Below are 18,627 nucleotides of genomic sequence, written 5' to 3' on the forward strand. Positions count from 1 at the left end.
TATATATATATATATATATATATATATATATATATATATATATATATATATAAAATAAATATAAAGACAAATAATATTTCTTTAAGGCATAATCTACAATCACGCTTCCCATTAAACCTCACAATGATGACTTTAAGACATAAACATTACAGTAACTATTTTTGTTACAGCATAATTTTCTGCAAAGCTGCTTTGAAACTATGTGTGTTGTTAGAAGGGCTATACAAATAAAAATTGCTTGACTAAATAATAATAAAATGTAATCGAATATTTAAATCCTCTTAATTGAATCCTAAACATTTAGAGAAATAAATCTTCTGAGATTATGGCTCAAATGAAAAACAAGGCAACAGATGAATCAATTAAAGTCTTACTTAATGAAATCTCCATATTCCATCCAGAAGACGCCCTCACTGCTGCCGTGAGCCATCAGTTCATGACGCAGGTGTTGCGGCCAATCAGGCCACTCGTCCGACCATGAACCGTTCCAGGAGAACCGGCCCCACGGGTTCCTCAAACGCAGCAGTCTGAAACACAGAACCAAACATCCTTCATGAAATATATGAGTTTATCCAACACTTAATTAACACAGGACATCGCTGAGCAGAAGTCACAGTTTACTGTTCTGTCAATCTACGAATGAGTGCACACGTCACTTACTTTATAAAATATCCATGACTTACGACGTATAATTATCTTCATTTATTTGCTTTATTCTAGCGAGTGGAACTATCACTGTGTCAATAACACAGCTTTTATTCAGCATGTATGCTATGAAGGTGTGCAGCTCACCTGTAGCCCTGAACATCTCTGACATCCAGTATAGAGTAGGCGTGTCGTGGGCGGAGCCCTAGAGATTCATAAACCGCATCATCCACCTTCATGTTCCCGCCCCCACAGGACGCCCCCATCAGAAAGCTGAGACACACAGAACACAAAAATCACTCATAAACCAAAACCATTTCATTAATATTTATAAGCATTAATTATATATCATGAATATTCAAAATTAACACACACAACAACAACAAAAAACACATACTTAATTACTTATTCATCCACTAAAATGTTTTACAAGAGTGTGTGTTAAATCTTGTCTAATTAAAAAAACGAGGATTGAAAGGAATAAATTATGCATGATAATATTATTATAGAAATAAAATTTGCGCAATGCACCATAATAAAAGGGTTATAATTCAACTGATATTGTGCATATAAACTAATATTAGTACGTAAGCACTAGGAATGGGAATCGAAAGGAATTTAAAGATTCTGGTCTTGATTGAGATATTTTTTGTTGGGATTTTTCCCCTTTTTCTCCCCAATTTGGAATGCCCAATTCCCAATGCGCTCTAAGTGGTGGCGTAGTGATTTGCCTCAATCCGGGTGGCGGAGGATGAATCTCAGTTGAGTGCGTTGCCACGGAGACATAGCGCATGTGGAGGCTTCACGCCATCCACCGCGTCAACCACGCTCAACTCACCACACACCCCACCGAGAACGAACCACATTATAGCAACCACGAGGAGGTTACCCCATGTGACTCTACCCTCCCTAGCAACCGGGCCAATTTGGTTGCTTAGGAGACTTGGCTGGAGTCAGATTCCAGTTTCTTAACGGTTCCATTAATGATTGTTACTTTTGGGGAAGAAGCATTTTGAAATAAAGGCCTTTTTTTGCATTTAATGCCCTCAGCGGTCTGTTGCCATATGAAGAGATAATATGAGACTTCAGAGCAGACATAACAAATCAGAGATTAATTTAATACAATTCTTGCAAAAGACATGTTTAAACAGACTTTTTTTTTTTTCTTAGAGATTTTTAAAAGGCATAAATGCAATCCAGTCATTGGTTCTATACTGTAACTATATATTAAAAACAAGGGCCAAAATATTTTCCACTTAATACATTTTTTATTTTATCAGGTGCTTCTTTACACCGGCATCGCAAGAGTTTGAAGAACATGCAGTGATGAAATCTGACTGTCGCTTGTGTCTATGATGACCAGTGGAGGTTAGGCTTGAGGACATCAGCGAGGTGATGTTTTTGTAAAATTCTTCCACCCACCTCGACCAAGAACACCATTTAAGATATCTACTGAGGACGAAGTGTGTGTTCCCATGAACAATGTTCTCAGAAAACTGCCTGCGGAAATCTCACAGCTTCTAATCCAACATGTAGCTTGAAATTGTGGCATGTCAATCATAAACATAATTACTGTAAAATACTGTACATTTTTATTATTTGTTATGCTTATTGCATCTGTTCATTTCTCAAAACACATGAATAAAGTGGGCTTTTCTCCAGATTTCTACTAGCCCTAGCTCTGTAAACAGTTGAATCTCAAACTCGAAATTTTTACATCAGAATTCTCCCACAGAGGACTTTTATCTGTGACAGTTTCAGGTTCCTATCAGGTCCCTCACCAGAGACAATCAACCTGAAAGTAAGGGGATATGTAAAAACATTAATGAGAAGTCTCAAACCTGAAATGTTCTGCATGCACACTATACTTAGGTACCCCCTAAAATAATTTAGGACCGAGACTCGAACTCTTCCCATTATAAATTGACCCTAAAGGTGAAACTTTCAGCGATCTTGATCATTACATTAGACTTAAGTTCAAAGTCGAAGGAACAAGAATGTGCAAAATGTTTATTGATGTACATGTACCGTATAATGTGCTCTAGAGATCAGTTTTTGTTCCTAGGAGCAAGGACCATCCTGAGCTGAGATATTGAGGTTTCCGTGAACATCTGTATAGTCAAAATTTGTTGCGTGCCATGACAAAAAAATAAAAAAACTGGTGGTTTTGCAATACCAATACACAGAGGTAATCACTAAAAAAAAAATAGAAAAATTACAAATGGTCAAGCAACCAACTTTACAATTATTGGACCACTTCAAATGGACTAACCCGGCTCAAAGAGTCATCCGTTCAGGAATCGAACTGCACCAGTCACGCTGTATGTTCATGATTCAAAAGAACCGGCTCATAAGAGTCATTCATTCCGAATAAGTAACCAGTTCTCTTTTTCCAACCACAGACGGTTTTTCCTCATGAAGAATGGTGCCTTTTAATTTCATAATGCTGCTTTAAATGTTTTTAAAAAGAGCACAGCTAAGTTCTGATTGTAAGTCTTACCCGGCCTCTTTGGAGCTGAGCATCTTGGCCCATATGAGATCCGTGTCGATTGGTTCTTCTCGTGGATTGGTCGAGCTCACCTGCAGCATCAGACTTTCACAAGGGGCGCCGGTGAGCGTGGCCAAACCCTCGATGGCACGACCCGCCTGCAATGCAAAATATGACCCGTGCAGCTTCGCAAGAGCCTTTTCTATCAGCGCCACCCACAACTGCCTCCGCTGGGCCTGACAAAGCACAAGACAGCGAATGAAAGAGAAAGACTGAAACTATGAAACCTAGAAGCTATTCAGTAGGACATTAAGCAAACGGGCACGTAAGTAGGGCAGGAATATAGCTTTTAACCAAAATATATTTTTCATCCTTTTAACGATATTAAATGTACACCAAACCAGCCCGTCTGGCACCAACAATCATGCCACGGTCCAAATCACTGAGATCACATTTTTCCCCATTCTAACGGTTGATGTGAACATCAACTGAAGCTCCTGACCCGTATCTGCATGATCTTATACACTGCAGCAATGCCACACAATTGGCAGATTCGATAATCGCATGGATGACTGTTGGTGCCAGACGGGCTGGTTTGAGTGAAAACACTGAAAAAATAATGGCTTTCATCCATACAATGTTTTATAATACTATTTAATCCCTGTTTAACAAATGTCACACACACACACACATTGACACAACACAAACAAAACAAATGCTACGACAGAAACAAACCTGCGAAAACAGCAGAAATCCATATTCGTCGCAGGGCAGCATGTCATCCACCAGCACTGTGGTCCACGTCCCATCCTTACATAGCCGCACCTGATACGCTCCCTCTGCACATATAGTTCTGGTGATCATCACACGCTCGACCAATTCAGGCCGCTCCGCTAAGACCGCAAGAGCGCTTAAGAACCTGTGTGTGTATGACAAGAGAGACAACACAATGAAGATTTAAATCCTACATCACTTCCACTGCAAAACTGCTAATATGATGATAACTGGATGCCATCACTGCATAGTGCATACAGTTTCATAAACTGTATGCAGTATTCAGTATATACTGTGCAGTATGCAGTACTATATTGAACACAGCCATAGACAGAGGCTGAGTTTGGACTGGCGAAGATATGTAAACTAGTATGCCATTTCGAACTCAGCCAAACACAAAATTCTCTTACCAGCAATTTCCTAAAAGGCCTTGCAGTATGTCCGAGGGGCGGGGCGTCCTGAACACTGACCATTTCACACCGCGATCCTTTAAGTTACTGCAGTTAATCTCATGTGGGCGGAGCCACTTTTTGATTCGCTGCTGGACGCTGTCATTCTCAGGAAACCCGACAGAACGCGGTCCAGGAGGAAAACTGTCGTCGACGAAGTTCACTGCGTTCTAAAACAAACAACACAAGAACTGCGTAAGACACTGTGATGGGTGATTCATAGCTGGATCTCTACATTAGACGCACACACAAACAAAGGATACACAAGTATAAAGGGACTTTTGTTTTTTTTTTTCTTTTCTCCCCAATGCGCTCTAAGTCCTCGTGGTGGCGTAGTGACTCGCCTCAATCCGGGTGGCGGAGGACGAATCTCAGTTTCCTCCGCGTCTGAGACCGTCAATCCGTGCATCTTATCACGTGGCTTGTTGAGCACGTTACCGCGGAGACCTAGCACGTGTGGAGGCTTCACACTATTCTCCATGGCATCCACGCACAACTCGCCACACGCCCCACCGAGAGCGAGAACCACATTATAGCGACCACGAGGAGGTTACCCCATGTGACTCTACCCACCCTAGCAAGCGGGGCAATTTGGTTGCTTAGGAGACCTGGCTGGAGTCACTCAGCACGCCCTGGGATTCGAACTCGCAACTCCAGGGGTGTTAGTCAGCGAGGAATATTGTGTGATTAAAGCAAGTCAATGTGGGACCTTTTTTACTATAAATTCTCCTCCTTGCTCAGTAGGTGCATGAAGAATGCGAATCGCCAAAAACAAAAGAAGAACAATATAAAAATAAAAGTGGATATTTCTAGTAAAAAAGGACTTAAATACTAATCCTATGATATTGCTTCTGAAGACATGGATTAAACCACTGGAGTCGCACTGACTACTTTTATGCTGCATTTATGTGCTTTTTGGAGCTTCAATATTCTGGCCACCATTCACTAGAATTGTATGGACCTACAATGCTGAGAAATTCTTCTAAAAATATTTGTTTATTTACAGCAGAAGAAAGAAAGTCACACAAATCTGGGATGGCATGAGAGTGAGTAAATGATGAGAAATTTTTCATTTTTGGGTGAACGATCCCTTTAATATTTGACCAACAATGTAGAGATAAAACAGATATAAGTTTGAATTCAAAATATCAAGACTTTAGACAGCAGAAGCATTTTAAAGGCACACGCCGTAATTTTTCTTGCAAATTGCTACACTTTTAAACAAAAAGAACTATTAATAGCAGAGTAGTATTTTGGAAAAGTATGTTTAAAATGATGCACACTCACGTGTTATAAAGACACTATCAGTCTTATATAAAAAGCTTCTTTATTCTGCTTTATAACTCTGCTCAACTTTGTTACATTAACAAGAGTCATCATTCAGGTCTCCTCAAATTGCCAGTACTCATTGAAAATTATTTCAGGTCACTTTTTCACAGCAAAACGCAGCCAGTGTGAACATCCCTTAAAGATCTGCAATGACCTTCAGCTACGATAAACCTTCATACAGTTTGTATATTCTCATAGGCAGCACCTGAATCTTCTTTTGCTGTAGAAAAGCACGTGTATGCTGGAGAAATAGGGGTCATTTGATCTCTGGGGAGCTGTTTAATTGCTGCCGCAACAGTTTCTAAAAATACGTCTCCTAGGTTGCGTGTGCAGACAGTCGCAAATTGGGTAGATGCCTTCAGATATGGGAGTTCGGTTAAATATATAACTTGCATTTGAGGTTGTGTTTGAAGTGTGATCATGTTTACATTTGCACAGATAGAGAGTGCTGACGTTTCTGTGACAATTACATTATTTTAATATAGCCTAATGTGCAAAAGATGCATGCAATCCATCATGTGTTGCTTAGACGGGACTAAAACAGCAATCTAGTGTACTGTAAAATATCCAGCATATGGATGCAGGCTTTTTGAGTATAGCTTCTAAATTAGAGTGTTTTTGATGCAAACATTTCAGCTACTGCAGCTATTTTGAAGTTTGAATATTTTGGGTCAATCCACAGCTTCATTTAAATTTGGAATTGAAGGAATATTCCAGGTAAAGTACAAGTTAAGGTCAATCGACAACATTTGTGGCATAATGCTGATTACCAGAAAATCATTATAGCGACCACGAGGAGGTTACCCCATGTGACTCTACCCTCCCTAGCAACCAGACCAATTTGGTTGCTTAGGAGACCTGGCTGGAGTCATTCAGCACGCCCTGGATTCGAACTCATGACTCCAGGGGTGATAGTCAGCGTCTTTACTCGCTGAGCTACTCAGACCCCATACGTTTTGTTTTTTTGTAAAAGACATGCAAGTCAAAGGACTTGTACCATGCTGTATCAGCTAATAACAACCGGCCTGAAATCTGTTGAATTGCGGTGTGCAAATTGCATCGAGCACTAACTATGTGGCCAGAACCTGATTTGCATTTTTCCTTTAGTGAATCAGGCACTGAAACAACAAAGATAACACGTGCAAAATAAACGACACTATCATTGGATGCAATTCGTTCAGTCTCTTACCTCTCTACAGAAGCTGACAATATTTTCTAACAGTTCCTTGGCCTCGCCCTCATCTGTGCGTCTGCGTGCCTCCACGTGCATGCTCTCCCTGCGTTTGAGCGGTTTCCCGGTCTTGCGCAGACTCAGGTACTGCTGCGCCGTGTGACAGGCTGCACAGTGCTTCATCCGTCCCTCGTTCAACAGCGTGCAAGCTGGACACGTCCACTGACATGCACTCTTGTCCGCCGTTCCTCCGGCCGATGGCGAGGAAACAGAGGAGGAGGAGGTGGAGCTACAGGCACGCGTGTGGGAGTGCGGCTGTTTCCGTGAACACGATGAACAGTTGGATGGCTCAGAGAAACCGTGTAATTTGGACGAACCGCAGGCCGTGCAGAGGTCCGCTCCTGTTGGATTGCGTAACGTACATTTGGAACACGCCCACGAGCTGAAGTCTGGGCTTGATGGAGACGCTGGCGTGAAGCGCACTGATTCGCCCAGCACGTCGATGACATCACCGCCTGATCCCGGCCGAGACCCTCGGCATGCATCGCAACGACCTGCGGATGACGAGGGAGGAGCCGTCGGGGCAGAACATCCAGGGCACTTCCAGGAAGGTGGAGATGTGACTGGTAGGGGGGGGTTGTTGGGCTCCTCCTCCAGCACGCTGAGGCGCTTGATTGGGTAATTGTCCGATGATAGGAGGGGCTTGTGTTTGGTAGGCGGGCACGTTGAAGGGGATGCAGGAGAAGGCGTGGGGTTTGGGGGCCGTCCAGGGGGCGGGACTTCCCTTCGACTGCGAGGCACAGGATTATTCTGAAGCGACGACAAGGAAGGGGGTAAAAAAGGGACGGGATTTGGGGGTGGAGACGGGGTTTTGGAAGGCGCATGGGGAGGCGAATCTTCAGTTAGATCAATGAGTAATGGCGCCGAAGCTCCCGCAGTCTGAGTCGGAAACCCAGCCACAGGTGTACAAACTTCTGGTACAACTAGCGCCTCGGGAGGAATCTTCGGAAGTGAGAGTTTCCTCGGGCCACCGCACGCCGAGCACGACAATGCCACTGGAGTGTTAACCAGTGTACAACGAGGACAAGCCCATTCCAATGACCCCTCCACACTCATAGACACCTCCCCATTTGGTTCAGCACTGCAAGGCTCCTCATTGGCTACCTGACCTTTGGCTTCAGGGCTTGAGGCGGGCTCAACAGGAATGGGCGGGGTCTGTTTAGGCGGAAGCGGCCCATTGGGGGTAACTGGACCAGCCCCACAGACGGAACAAGAGCCTAGTCCATGGTGATTGGTCAGGCTGCAGCGTGGGCAGGACCAGCGAGGTTCCTCGGCACTGCTGAGTCGCAGAATGTGGTTTAGATCCGGCTTCTGCCGAGGAGCCTCGCAAATGGAGCAGCGCAAGGAACCGCTGGAGTTAAGAAACGTGCAGCGCCCACATGACCAATCAGAGTTCCTCACGACTGTGGCCATCGAACCAGGAGAATGAGAGTGACTGAAAGGGAGAGAGAAAACAATCAGTTGTTGTATCGCATTAAAATGTTGGTCCTGAGTACAATATTCATTCATAGAAATACACAGAGCAGAGACAAAAAAAAAAAGAGGGGAAGGGTAGAGGAGAATGAAAATCTTTTATGACATCATTGTTATTGGCCGATAACTGTGCTGACTTGGCCGATTAACAAAAATGTTACTGATAACGGTTATCGGCTGATATCGGTTAGGTGATTAATCAAACAAAGTTTGCCCATTATGAGATTATGGTTATCGGTCAATAACTTTGCTACCTTGGTCAATTATCTTTGAAAATTTAAATTTAAATCTAAAAAATTAAAAATTGTCTCATAATTTACTCACCCTCACGCCATCCCAGATGTGTATGGCATTCTTTCTTCTACAAAACAAAAATGAATATTTTTAGAAGAAAATTTCAGCTCTGTAGGTCCATAAAATGCAAGTAAATGGTGACCAGAACTCAGAATGTCCAAAAATGACATAAAGGCAGCATAAAAGTAATCCATTTGACAGGAGTGGTTAAATCCATATCTTCTGAAGATTTACAGTTAAAAAAGGACTTAAAAATTGTTCTGTTTCTCACCCACACCTATCATATCACTTCTGAAGACATGGATTTAACCACTGGAGTCGTGTGGATTACTTGATGTTTCCTTTATGTGCTTTTTGAGCTTTGAAGTTCTGGTCACCATTCACTTTTATTGTATGGACCAACAGAGCTGAAATAAGACATCTGGGATGGCATGAGGGTGAGTAAATGATGAGAGAATTTTCATTTTTGGGTGAACTATCCCTTTAAGTGTTATCTATATATATTTGAAAGGCTGATTAACCAAATGATATTTGGCTATTAAGAAATTATCTTTATCATCCAATAACTGCTGCTCATTAAAGGGATAGTTCACCCAAAATTGAAAATTCTCTCATCATTTACTCACCCTCATGCCATCCCAGATGTGTATGACTTTCTTTCTTCTGCAGAACACAAATGAAGATTTGCAAGTGAATGGTGATCAGAACTTTCAGGCTCCAAAAAGGAGATAAAGTCAGCATAAAGGTAATCCATAAGTGAAAAAGGAGTTGGCCTGTTCTAACCCAAAACCAACTGGATCACTTCAGAAGACACTGATTAAACCACAGGAGTTTAATGGATTAAGCTTATGCTGACTCAATCTGCTTTTTGGAGCTTCAAAAGGTCTGATCACCATTCACTTGCATTGAATGGAACTACAGAGCTGAAATATTCTTCTAAAAATATTCATTTGTGTTCTACAGAAGATAGAAAGTCATACATTTAGATCTTAGATGGCATGAGTAAAAGTTTTTGGGTGAACTATCCCTTTAACAGATGTGTTACGTTCTGCATTAGTTTACAACATAAAAAAAAAATTTAAAAAAAATAATTGCCATTCCAGTTCAAACTGGTTACACTTCTAAGAGAATGAAGAGGATTTCAATCTTTTATTCACTCAATAGCCTACAAAAGCTACGCTAATTATGCACATAAATCCACTTTGACGTGGATAAAGCTGCGTTTATATATGTGAAATGATCCAGGCTTAATCGGATTTAATGTAAACGGTGTATGATATTGATGTCTAGCCGGAAAAGAGCTAATGTTTACAGTTGATGAAACAGGTATTGAGTAAAAACAGTATCATAACCTCCCACACATGCACACAACAACTCACAAATCCACACACTGGAAAAATGCACAAATATATTGTTTTCTCAAAATATACAATAGTCATGCAGTATGTGTAATTTAATGCACAAATAAATACTGAGCTGTTTGTATTGGTATTCTTCCTTGAGAATGTCTGTTCTGCAGTCTTGATTTACTTATATGTGCAATGAGCGCTTCGTCTTATACTGGGTGCATGGTTTAATGTGGTTGACAGACAATGTGGGAAACCATAGTTGCCTAATACCCATTCATTATGGGGGAAATAAAGGGAAATATACAGTATATTTGGCTATTTTTTAAGAACAAAAAAATGTGTTTTTCAGCGAATTTTCAGTTTCGGCCAAGTATTTTCATTTCAGCGTATCACTACTGAGACTGAAAGTGATCAAATGTTCCAACAAGAACAGGCAAACAAGACATTTGGCAAACAAGAGCACACTTTAAACCTCCGTTTTATATGCTGTTGGTCTTTGGGTCAGTTTGCTGTAAGCATGCCGAGACACTTGGCCGAGTGTCATGAAAAAAAATATCACACATGCAACACAACGTTTGTACTGTGAGTCACAGTCATTAGCACGGCTCAAACAGAACTGGCCCTCATCCCATTTCACGGTGTGTGTGTGTGTGTGTGTGTGTGTGTGTGTGTGACTGACTCAATAGTGACACTAGCCATCGGACCAAGGAGGATCATGCTGATAAATAATGCAAAGAATCAAATCGCGTGTGAGTATTTGAGCATACTGTGTGTGCATGAGAGAGTGAAGAAAGTGTGTGCACATAGAACCGTGTTAGCGGGTGTGTTCCGTGACCTGTTAACATTGCTAGAAAGCAGGGAATTACTGGCGAAATTAGTTTGCGTTTGTACACGATATGACAACATTCCAACAGCATGTTTTTGGCTTCGGGCTGTTTCTCAACTGGTGGGTCCCAATCCAAATATTGGGTTGCAGGTGTGTTCCGATCGGTCACGAGGTTGCAGATGGCAGGGGGAAAAACAATGCTTAATGTGAATAATAAGATGCAACATAGTAAGGAAAGCAAAATAAACTGTTAAAAACCAGGTGAAAAGCCTTCTCATGTTGTTTGTATTGTTCATCTGTCACATGGCAAAAGCTAGCCAAATTTGGCAGATGCCAACACGGACAAGTTTGTGCCCTCATCCTCAAAAACCATGAATGAAACTATGCAAGGTAAAAGACAATACGAACTATGCCACATTTTATATGGGTTTGTGCCAACCAATATGTTTCGTGAAGAGGCTGCTGAGATCATGAAACCATCAAATTTCAAGAGACCTTTAGAATCCAAACACTTAAACTATAAAAAAATTTTGATAGATGCATCATCAAATTGTATGATTTTAAGGACATTTTTGTTTGATTCTGTGTGATAAATAATTTTGGTACCGGGGTGCCACTTGACGTCCAATGTAAAATCTGGGTCCTGATGCAAAACCACTGGTCTATCCTTTAGACTTTAGATATGTACAGACAGTTCTGCATCTATGAATTATACAGACATTTGCATTCTAGTTTAAGATGTCCTATATGCTTCAGGGATATTACATGCTTTTCTACATATTCAGGGTGTCATGCATACAAATAGAAACTTGGAAAAGGATCGTATAGATATTGTGCAATCAGTTTTCTGGGTGTATTTTTTCAAAAGTGTAATACAATTCTAAAACTATATACATGTAATTACTCAACACTGTCATGTGTAATATAACTACAAAAGCTTTAAAAATTTTATATTTTGCTACATTTTCAAACCCAAAACATTATTCGGCATCGGCACAAACCATACTGTACGCAAATACCTGAACAAGGGTTGTCACGATACCAAAATTTCAGTTGTCAGTACCAATACCAGTAAAATGTCATGATTCTCGATACTCATTTCAATACCACCCAAAAAAAAAAATTTCTTTAATTTTATTTAAAAACAAATATATTTTTAACAATACTTGTTGACCCCTCTCCAAACATAGCACTTATGGTTGTGACCATAAAGCTCTATTTTGGTCTCGTCACTCCAAATTACAGTGTGCCAGAAGCTGTGAGGCGTGTCAATATCGGGCATATTGTAACCGGGCTTTTTTGTGGCATTGGCTTCTTTCTGGCAACTCGACCATGCAGCTCATTTTTGTTGAAGTATCGTCGTATTGTGCTCCTTGAAACAACCACACCGTCTTTTTCCAGAGCAGCCTGTATTTCTCCTGAGGTTACCTGTGGGTTTTTCTTTGTATCCTGAACAATTCTTCTGGCAGTTGTGGCTGAAATCTTTCTTGGTCTACCTGACCTTGGCTTGGTATCAAGAGATCCCCAAATTTTCCACTTCTTAATAAATGATTGAACAGTACTGACTGGCATTTTCAAGGCTTTGGATATCTTTTTATATCCTTTTCCATCTTTATAAAAAGTTCCATTACCTTGTTACGCAGGTCTTTTGACAGTTCTTTTCTGCTCCCCATGGCTCAGTATCTAGCCTGCTCAGTGCATCCACGTGAGAGCTAACAAACTCATTGACTATTTATACACAGACACTAATTGCAATTTAAAAAGCCACGGGTGTGGGAAATTAACCTTTAATTGCCATTTAAACCTGTGTGTGTCACCTTGTGTGTCTGTAACAAGGCCAAACATTCAAGGGTGTGTAAACTTTTGATCAGGGCCATTTGGGTGATTTCTGTTATCATTATGATTTAAAAAGGAGCCAAACAACTATGTGATAATAAATGGTTTCATATGATCACTATCCTTAAATAAAAGACATGCATGATCAGTCATATTTTCTAAATCAATGCCAAAATGTCACAATTTCTGCCAGGGTATGCAAACTTTTGAGCACAACTTTATGTATATATATATATATATATATATATATATATATATATATATATATATATATATATTACACACACACACACACACACACACAAAATTGCATGTTTCTCAATTAAGTGAACTGCTTTATTTAGGACCCTATGAATTCAGTTTTCTAAATACTGTCCCCCCAATTCTTTTTAATCAATTTCATCATCAAAAGTATCTAATCAGATTAATTGATAAAACTGAAAATATAATTACTTTTAAACATACCTTTGCACTTTTTTAAAATCAAATTAAGTGCATCAGAAAAAATCTTTAAAGCAAAATACAAAACACAAAAATTGTTTTATTTTTGTCAACAAAACAAAAGTGCTGCACAACCGAAAATCACATTATAAATGAAAACATGGATAAAAACTTCTATTCAGTACAACAGCACTCTTGCTTGTGAGATATTGCTTAAATATAGGCCTAATTATCATCATTATTATTATTATTATTATAGTAAATCCTGTATACAGTAGTTATGTTGTGATTTCTTCAATTCTCCCGTCAAACTTTTATTTTGAATGTGAAGGCTTTTCCATTCTGTGTCTTTCAAGGTAGTTTCACACCTGCAATTAAGATGTTGGTTTTATGGCCCAGTGTGGATAATTTAAGCGCGAAATGCTGCAGTTTATTTATATAAATGTATAGTTTGCAGGCGCTGCACACTTTACAGTTAATGTGAGCTCTCCTGTCATCTACTACAACAAGCACATCATGTGAGGCTCATAAAATGTGGCGTTTTGATCAGTCTGTGTTTTCAGCGTATAAGCGGCTTTTCACATTCACGTGTGTGCTAAAGCGTGCAGCACATGCATACTGTATTTATTTAATGAAATCAGCAGTTTAATAATCACACTAGGACGGATCACTATTTTAATTTGATTAATTGTCCATTTCAGTGTAAAAGGAGTTACAGCACACGCTCATAGACATGTGAGCATTTGAGCCAGTCAGTCAGTCAGCATGCGGGTATCGAATTGAGTCTTTGCTCGGTACTACTGGTACTGCAGAAACACAGGTATCATTACATCTTTTTTTAATTTTAGTATAAACTTGGTACCTAAGTACCGGTACTTTTGATATCACTAACCTGAATGCAAACGCTATTAGTTAACAAGCACGATTTCTTGGGTCAGAATGCAATTCATAATGCAACCATGGCTGGGTCTAAGGGGGGTAGGGGAGGCACTGCCTCCCTAGATTTTCATTGTGCCCCCCTTGTCAGATGACCAAACAACCAATGTGGACAACTTCAAGTGTAATGACACAGACATCTGAAGTAAACTATCGCCCCTCGAGTACTGAAATTGCTTACTCAACAGTTACACAAGAACATACGTTAAATAATGGGACCGTGTACTTGCAATGCATTGGCCAAGCATTTGTATCTGCATTCATAAAGCATGTTTCTGCCCTTAAACTCATGAAGGTCAGGCTTACATCAAGTGTTTCTTAAGATATCAGAGAGAGAGAGAGAGTGTATGTGTGCATTAGAGAATGAGAAACGCATGCAGAGTTTATTCTGAATTATGATTGGCTGAAGTGATATGAGCTAGTTGCTATGGGAATAAATCCTTAGTAAAGCCACAGAGAGGACAGCAGCTCACTTTTCTACCACTGTTTAAAACACTCAGAGAACATCATAACACACACTCACACTGGAACTGTAATACTGGTTTCATGAAATACAAGACACTCGGACACCCTTCAGCTATTATCATTGTTTAAAGAGGACATATAATGAGGAGTCAAATTGTTCTTGATCTTTTTAAATAGAACAGTACATTGTTTTATAAAAACGTAACTTTCAGAAATCAAATCTTCCTCCCCAATGAAAAAATACAAATTACTGAAACTAAGCTGCAACTAAGCTGTCTCGTTCTGCATTTCCACAATGTAATATATTATGCAACGGACCCTTTCACGTATTCGGGTTTGGAACGTGGAAATAAACTACAGCAGGGAAAACTTCTATAGTGGTGAATGGAAGACCACTGGAAATATTATTTTTGCTTTCCCATTTGCTCCATCAGCAAAAGAAAAAAAATCCACCATCACATTTCCATGACTTTCCTAAAGAGAAAGTATCATTGAAAAAGATGAATTACGACAGTCAGAAGAGGGAAAATTTACTGTCACTCCCTCAACAGCTGTGTTAGAAACCACATTTAAATTAATGCCATGGAAATATACTGTAACAAAGAATAATGTTATAAATTTACACTAGATGATTTCAAGACAGATATAGATAGACTTACGGACAGACAGACAGACAGACAGAATGACTGACAGACAGATAAAGAGAAAGAATGATAGACAGATAGACAGAACAACCAACTGACCGACAGACAGACAGAATGACTGACAGACAGAACAACAAAACGAAGGACCGACCGACAAACAGAACGACCGACAGACAGAACAACCGTCCGAAAGACAGACAGAATGACCAACCGACAGAATGACCGACCAAAAGACAGAACAACAAAACGAAGGACCGACCGACAGACAGAACGACTGACAGACAGAACGACAAAATGAAGGACAGACAGACAGACAGAGAGACAGACAGAACAACTGACCGAAAGACAGACATAATGACCAACCGACAGAATGACCGACCAAAAGACAGAACAACAAAACGAAGGACCGACCGACAGACAGAACGACTGACAGACAGAACGACAAAATGAAGGACAGACAGACAGACAGAGAGACAGACAGAACAACCGACCGAAAGACAGACAGAATGACCAACCGACAGAATGACCGACCAAAAGACAGAACAACAAAAGAAGGACCGACCGACAGACAGAACGACTGACAGACAGAACGACAAAATGAAGGACAGACAGACAGACAGAGAGACAGACAGAACAACCGACCGAAAGACAGACAGAAGGACCAACCGACAGAATGACCGACCAACAGACAGAATGACAAAATGAAGGAACGACCAACAGACAGAATGACAAAACGAAGGACCGACCGACAGACAGACAGAGCGACAGACAGAACAACCGACCGACAGACAGAAGGACCAACCAACAGACAGAACGACAAAACGAAGGACCGACCGACAGACAGAACAACCGACCGACAGACAGACAGAAGGACCAACCAACAGAATGACCGACCAACAGACAGAATGACAAAATGAAGGAACGACCAACAGACAGACCGACCAACAGACAGAACGACTGAAAGATAGATGTTTTTTATAGATAGATCAATAGATGGATAGATAGACATTATTTCAAGATAGATCGATAGATCTGATCATTATATAAAGGACCTTCTAACTAGATACATTATGTAAATATTTTTACAAATTATTTTCTATTATTAGTAGGCCTGTTATGATTATTAAATAATCGTCTGCTTGCGGTTATTTGAGATAACCTCAATTATTATGCACTTCAAATTCCATTCACATTTTATGCCCAAATAAGGGAATTTTGAGAATATATATATATATATATATATATATATATATATAAAAATGCCATCAACGGCACGTTTGTGTCTCATTCATTTGAACACTCAGGCGCGCCGCGGATGTCAACAAGAGCAGCTCCTGTCCAGAAGAGTTCTCAAGCCCTCTGAAGCGCGCGCCAAACTCACATATCTTAAGACATATCTTAAGTATTTAGAAATATTTTGATATTTAAAACATTATTTTTGATGTCATTCATACGTTTTTAATGCATTCAAAGGAAATCATATGTTACTATTTTATTATTTGATTAATATATTTGAATTTAAATATGTAAAAATGACTTCTTATAGTGTATGAAGCACACATGCACCTTAAGAAATATGACAATTTATTTGACAATTATTTGTGAAAGCCCAAAAACAGACAATTAATCGGCATAATCGCAATTATTAGTTTGACAATTAATCAGCCCTAATTATTCGCTTTTCTTGATTTTGATCACATTTTAGCTTTTTGAAAATTTACAAATATATCTATTCCATCAATAAATAGGATGTTTTGAAATTGCATACTGTACATATTTTGTTATTAATTTGTGCTACTTACATGCATTTACATTCTTTTGTAGAACAGGTGTTAAAACGTTACTGTCTCTTTAAGAACAGCGGCAGTGTCTCACAGAAGGGAATTCCACAGAACGAGTCAAATTAAAGTTTTACTCTCAACACACAGTGAAAGGATCTTCTTCGCCACTATAACACTCAATCACTGGTGAGTGAAATCTGAACATTTACTGGCCAGTGGCTAATCATAGACATTTTTAGTCGTATAGCGGGAGATATGGTTGCATATTATCCAAATGACTTACTCGCATTGTAGAGGGTTGCAATTGAAGATAATGAAGATTCATTGAAAAATTGGTATATATACCCAGCCCTAATTCAGACTAATTTTAAGAAAAACATTTTTTTTATTGTAAATGCTACCAGACATATACATTGTGTGAATATGTGTCTGAACACATATAAATGGCTCACAATTTATTATATAATGAGGTTTTGCAAAAGGGTTCTGTTAACACAAAAACACATTTAGAAACAATGACAAAGACAATGTTGAGTTCTTGCATGGCTCAGTCCTTATGAAAATAATATGATGAAAACGTTTTAGCCGTAAGAATAATTCATGTGTGTCTCGACCTGTGTTATGCGCTCAAGCTGAGAGCTTGTAACTTCTGAAATGCTCTTCACTGAAAGTACACGTCCGACCCGTCGAGTCTGTCTGCTGCAGTGTCAGTTGTTAAAAAGGTCAATGATATGCCGTTTGTTTTACTCCCAGAACTTTTGGAAATGAACAGCCGCGTTCAGCAGATGGTGCTGCAAAAAAATAAAAAATAAATAAATAAAAAATGACATATCTCCAAGCCTGACAGCTGCACTGCTGTTTTTGTTGAATCTAATGCTCCATGGATTGTCTAAAGGGGTCGTTGTATTCTATACTTTTGTAGCATTTTATTCTTTCCATGATGGCTACTTATATTGTTAAGTCAAGGTTGCACCAAAAGAAGTTAAAACCTTTTTTCACCCTTTCTTAGAGGCCAACCAACAGTGGATTTTGCCGATACCGATAACTAAAGTGGTGGATTTATGAATGTAAACAGTTTTCTTGGTCTTTCCTTACTATGATGGGCACAGACCCAAGAGTCCAAAATGAATAAAATCCCAGATGTAGTTTACTGATCAACCAAAACACCAATAATAACCAGAAAAAAAAGAGACAATGTGGTGCATAATGCAGGACTTTTAACTATAAACAAGCACGAAACACAACAGGGACTCTTTGAAATGATGGACACTTGGCTCCGTTACAATGATCTAGTTAATTAGGCTATTTACCAAATTAAACTTTTATAGAGCCTATATTTACCACATCAAGGTTTTTGCACATATATATATATATATATATATATATATATATATATATATATATATATATATATATATACACACACATACACAATATAAGCATCATTAAATGAGGTTTAATGACAAATGTGCTGACGGGGCACGATTCAATATAGTCACTTATTTCTTTTCATGTCCTTAATTTAGAACACTTGATTATATAATCAAAATAACAAAATATGCATTGAAGTGAGGATAAAAATATGGATAAATATGGTTAGTGATGAAATACAGCAAATCTCCACAAAGTGTCAGTGATTGTTTTTATTTCACCTCTAGATGCCACT

At 39.4% G+C, this 18,627-nt stretch overlaps 1 protein-coding gene across 4 annotated transcripts in view; it reads right to left on the bottom strand.

The window, feature by feature from the left end:
• Positions 1 to 18,627, bottom strand: part of LOC127434582 (calpain-15-like) — a 39,767-nt gene that overhangs the window by 8,537 nt on the left and 12,603 nt on the right. For 3 of the 4 annotated variants that reach the window (XM_051687409.1, XM_051687410.1, XM_051687411.1), the window contains exons 2-7: positions 6,875 to 8,351; positions 4,318 to 4,526; positions 3,869 to 4,052; positions 3,146 to 3,369; positions 793 to 918; positions 375 to 527 (exon numbers count right to left, since the gene is read on the bottom strand). In XM_051687409.1, the coding sequence (XP_051543369.1) occupies positions 375 to 527; positions 793 to 918; positions 3,146 to 3,369; positions 3,869 to 4,052; positions 4,318 to 4,526; positions 6,875 to 8,351 (2,373 nt within the window). Of the gene's footprint in view, positions 1 to 374; positions 528 to 792; positions 919 to 3,145; positions 3,370 to 3,868; positions 4,053 to 4,317; positions 4,527 to 6,874; positions 8,352 to 8,713; positions 8,732 to 18,627 lie in introns of those variants that run through there. The other variant, XM_051687412.1, reaches the window with a different exon arrangement.

Source organism: Myxocyprinus asiaticus, chromosome 44, assembly GCF_019703515.2.
Source record: "Myxocyprinus asiaticus isolate MX2 ecotype Aquarium Trade chromosome 44, UBuf_Myxa_2, whole genome shotgun sequence".
Taxonomy (NCBI): Eukaryota; Metazoa; Chordata; class Actinopteri; order Cypriniformes; family Catostomidae; genus Myxocyprinus; species Myxocyprinus asiaticus.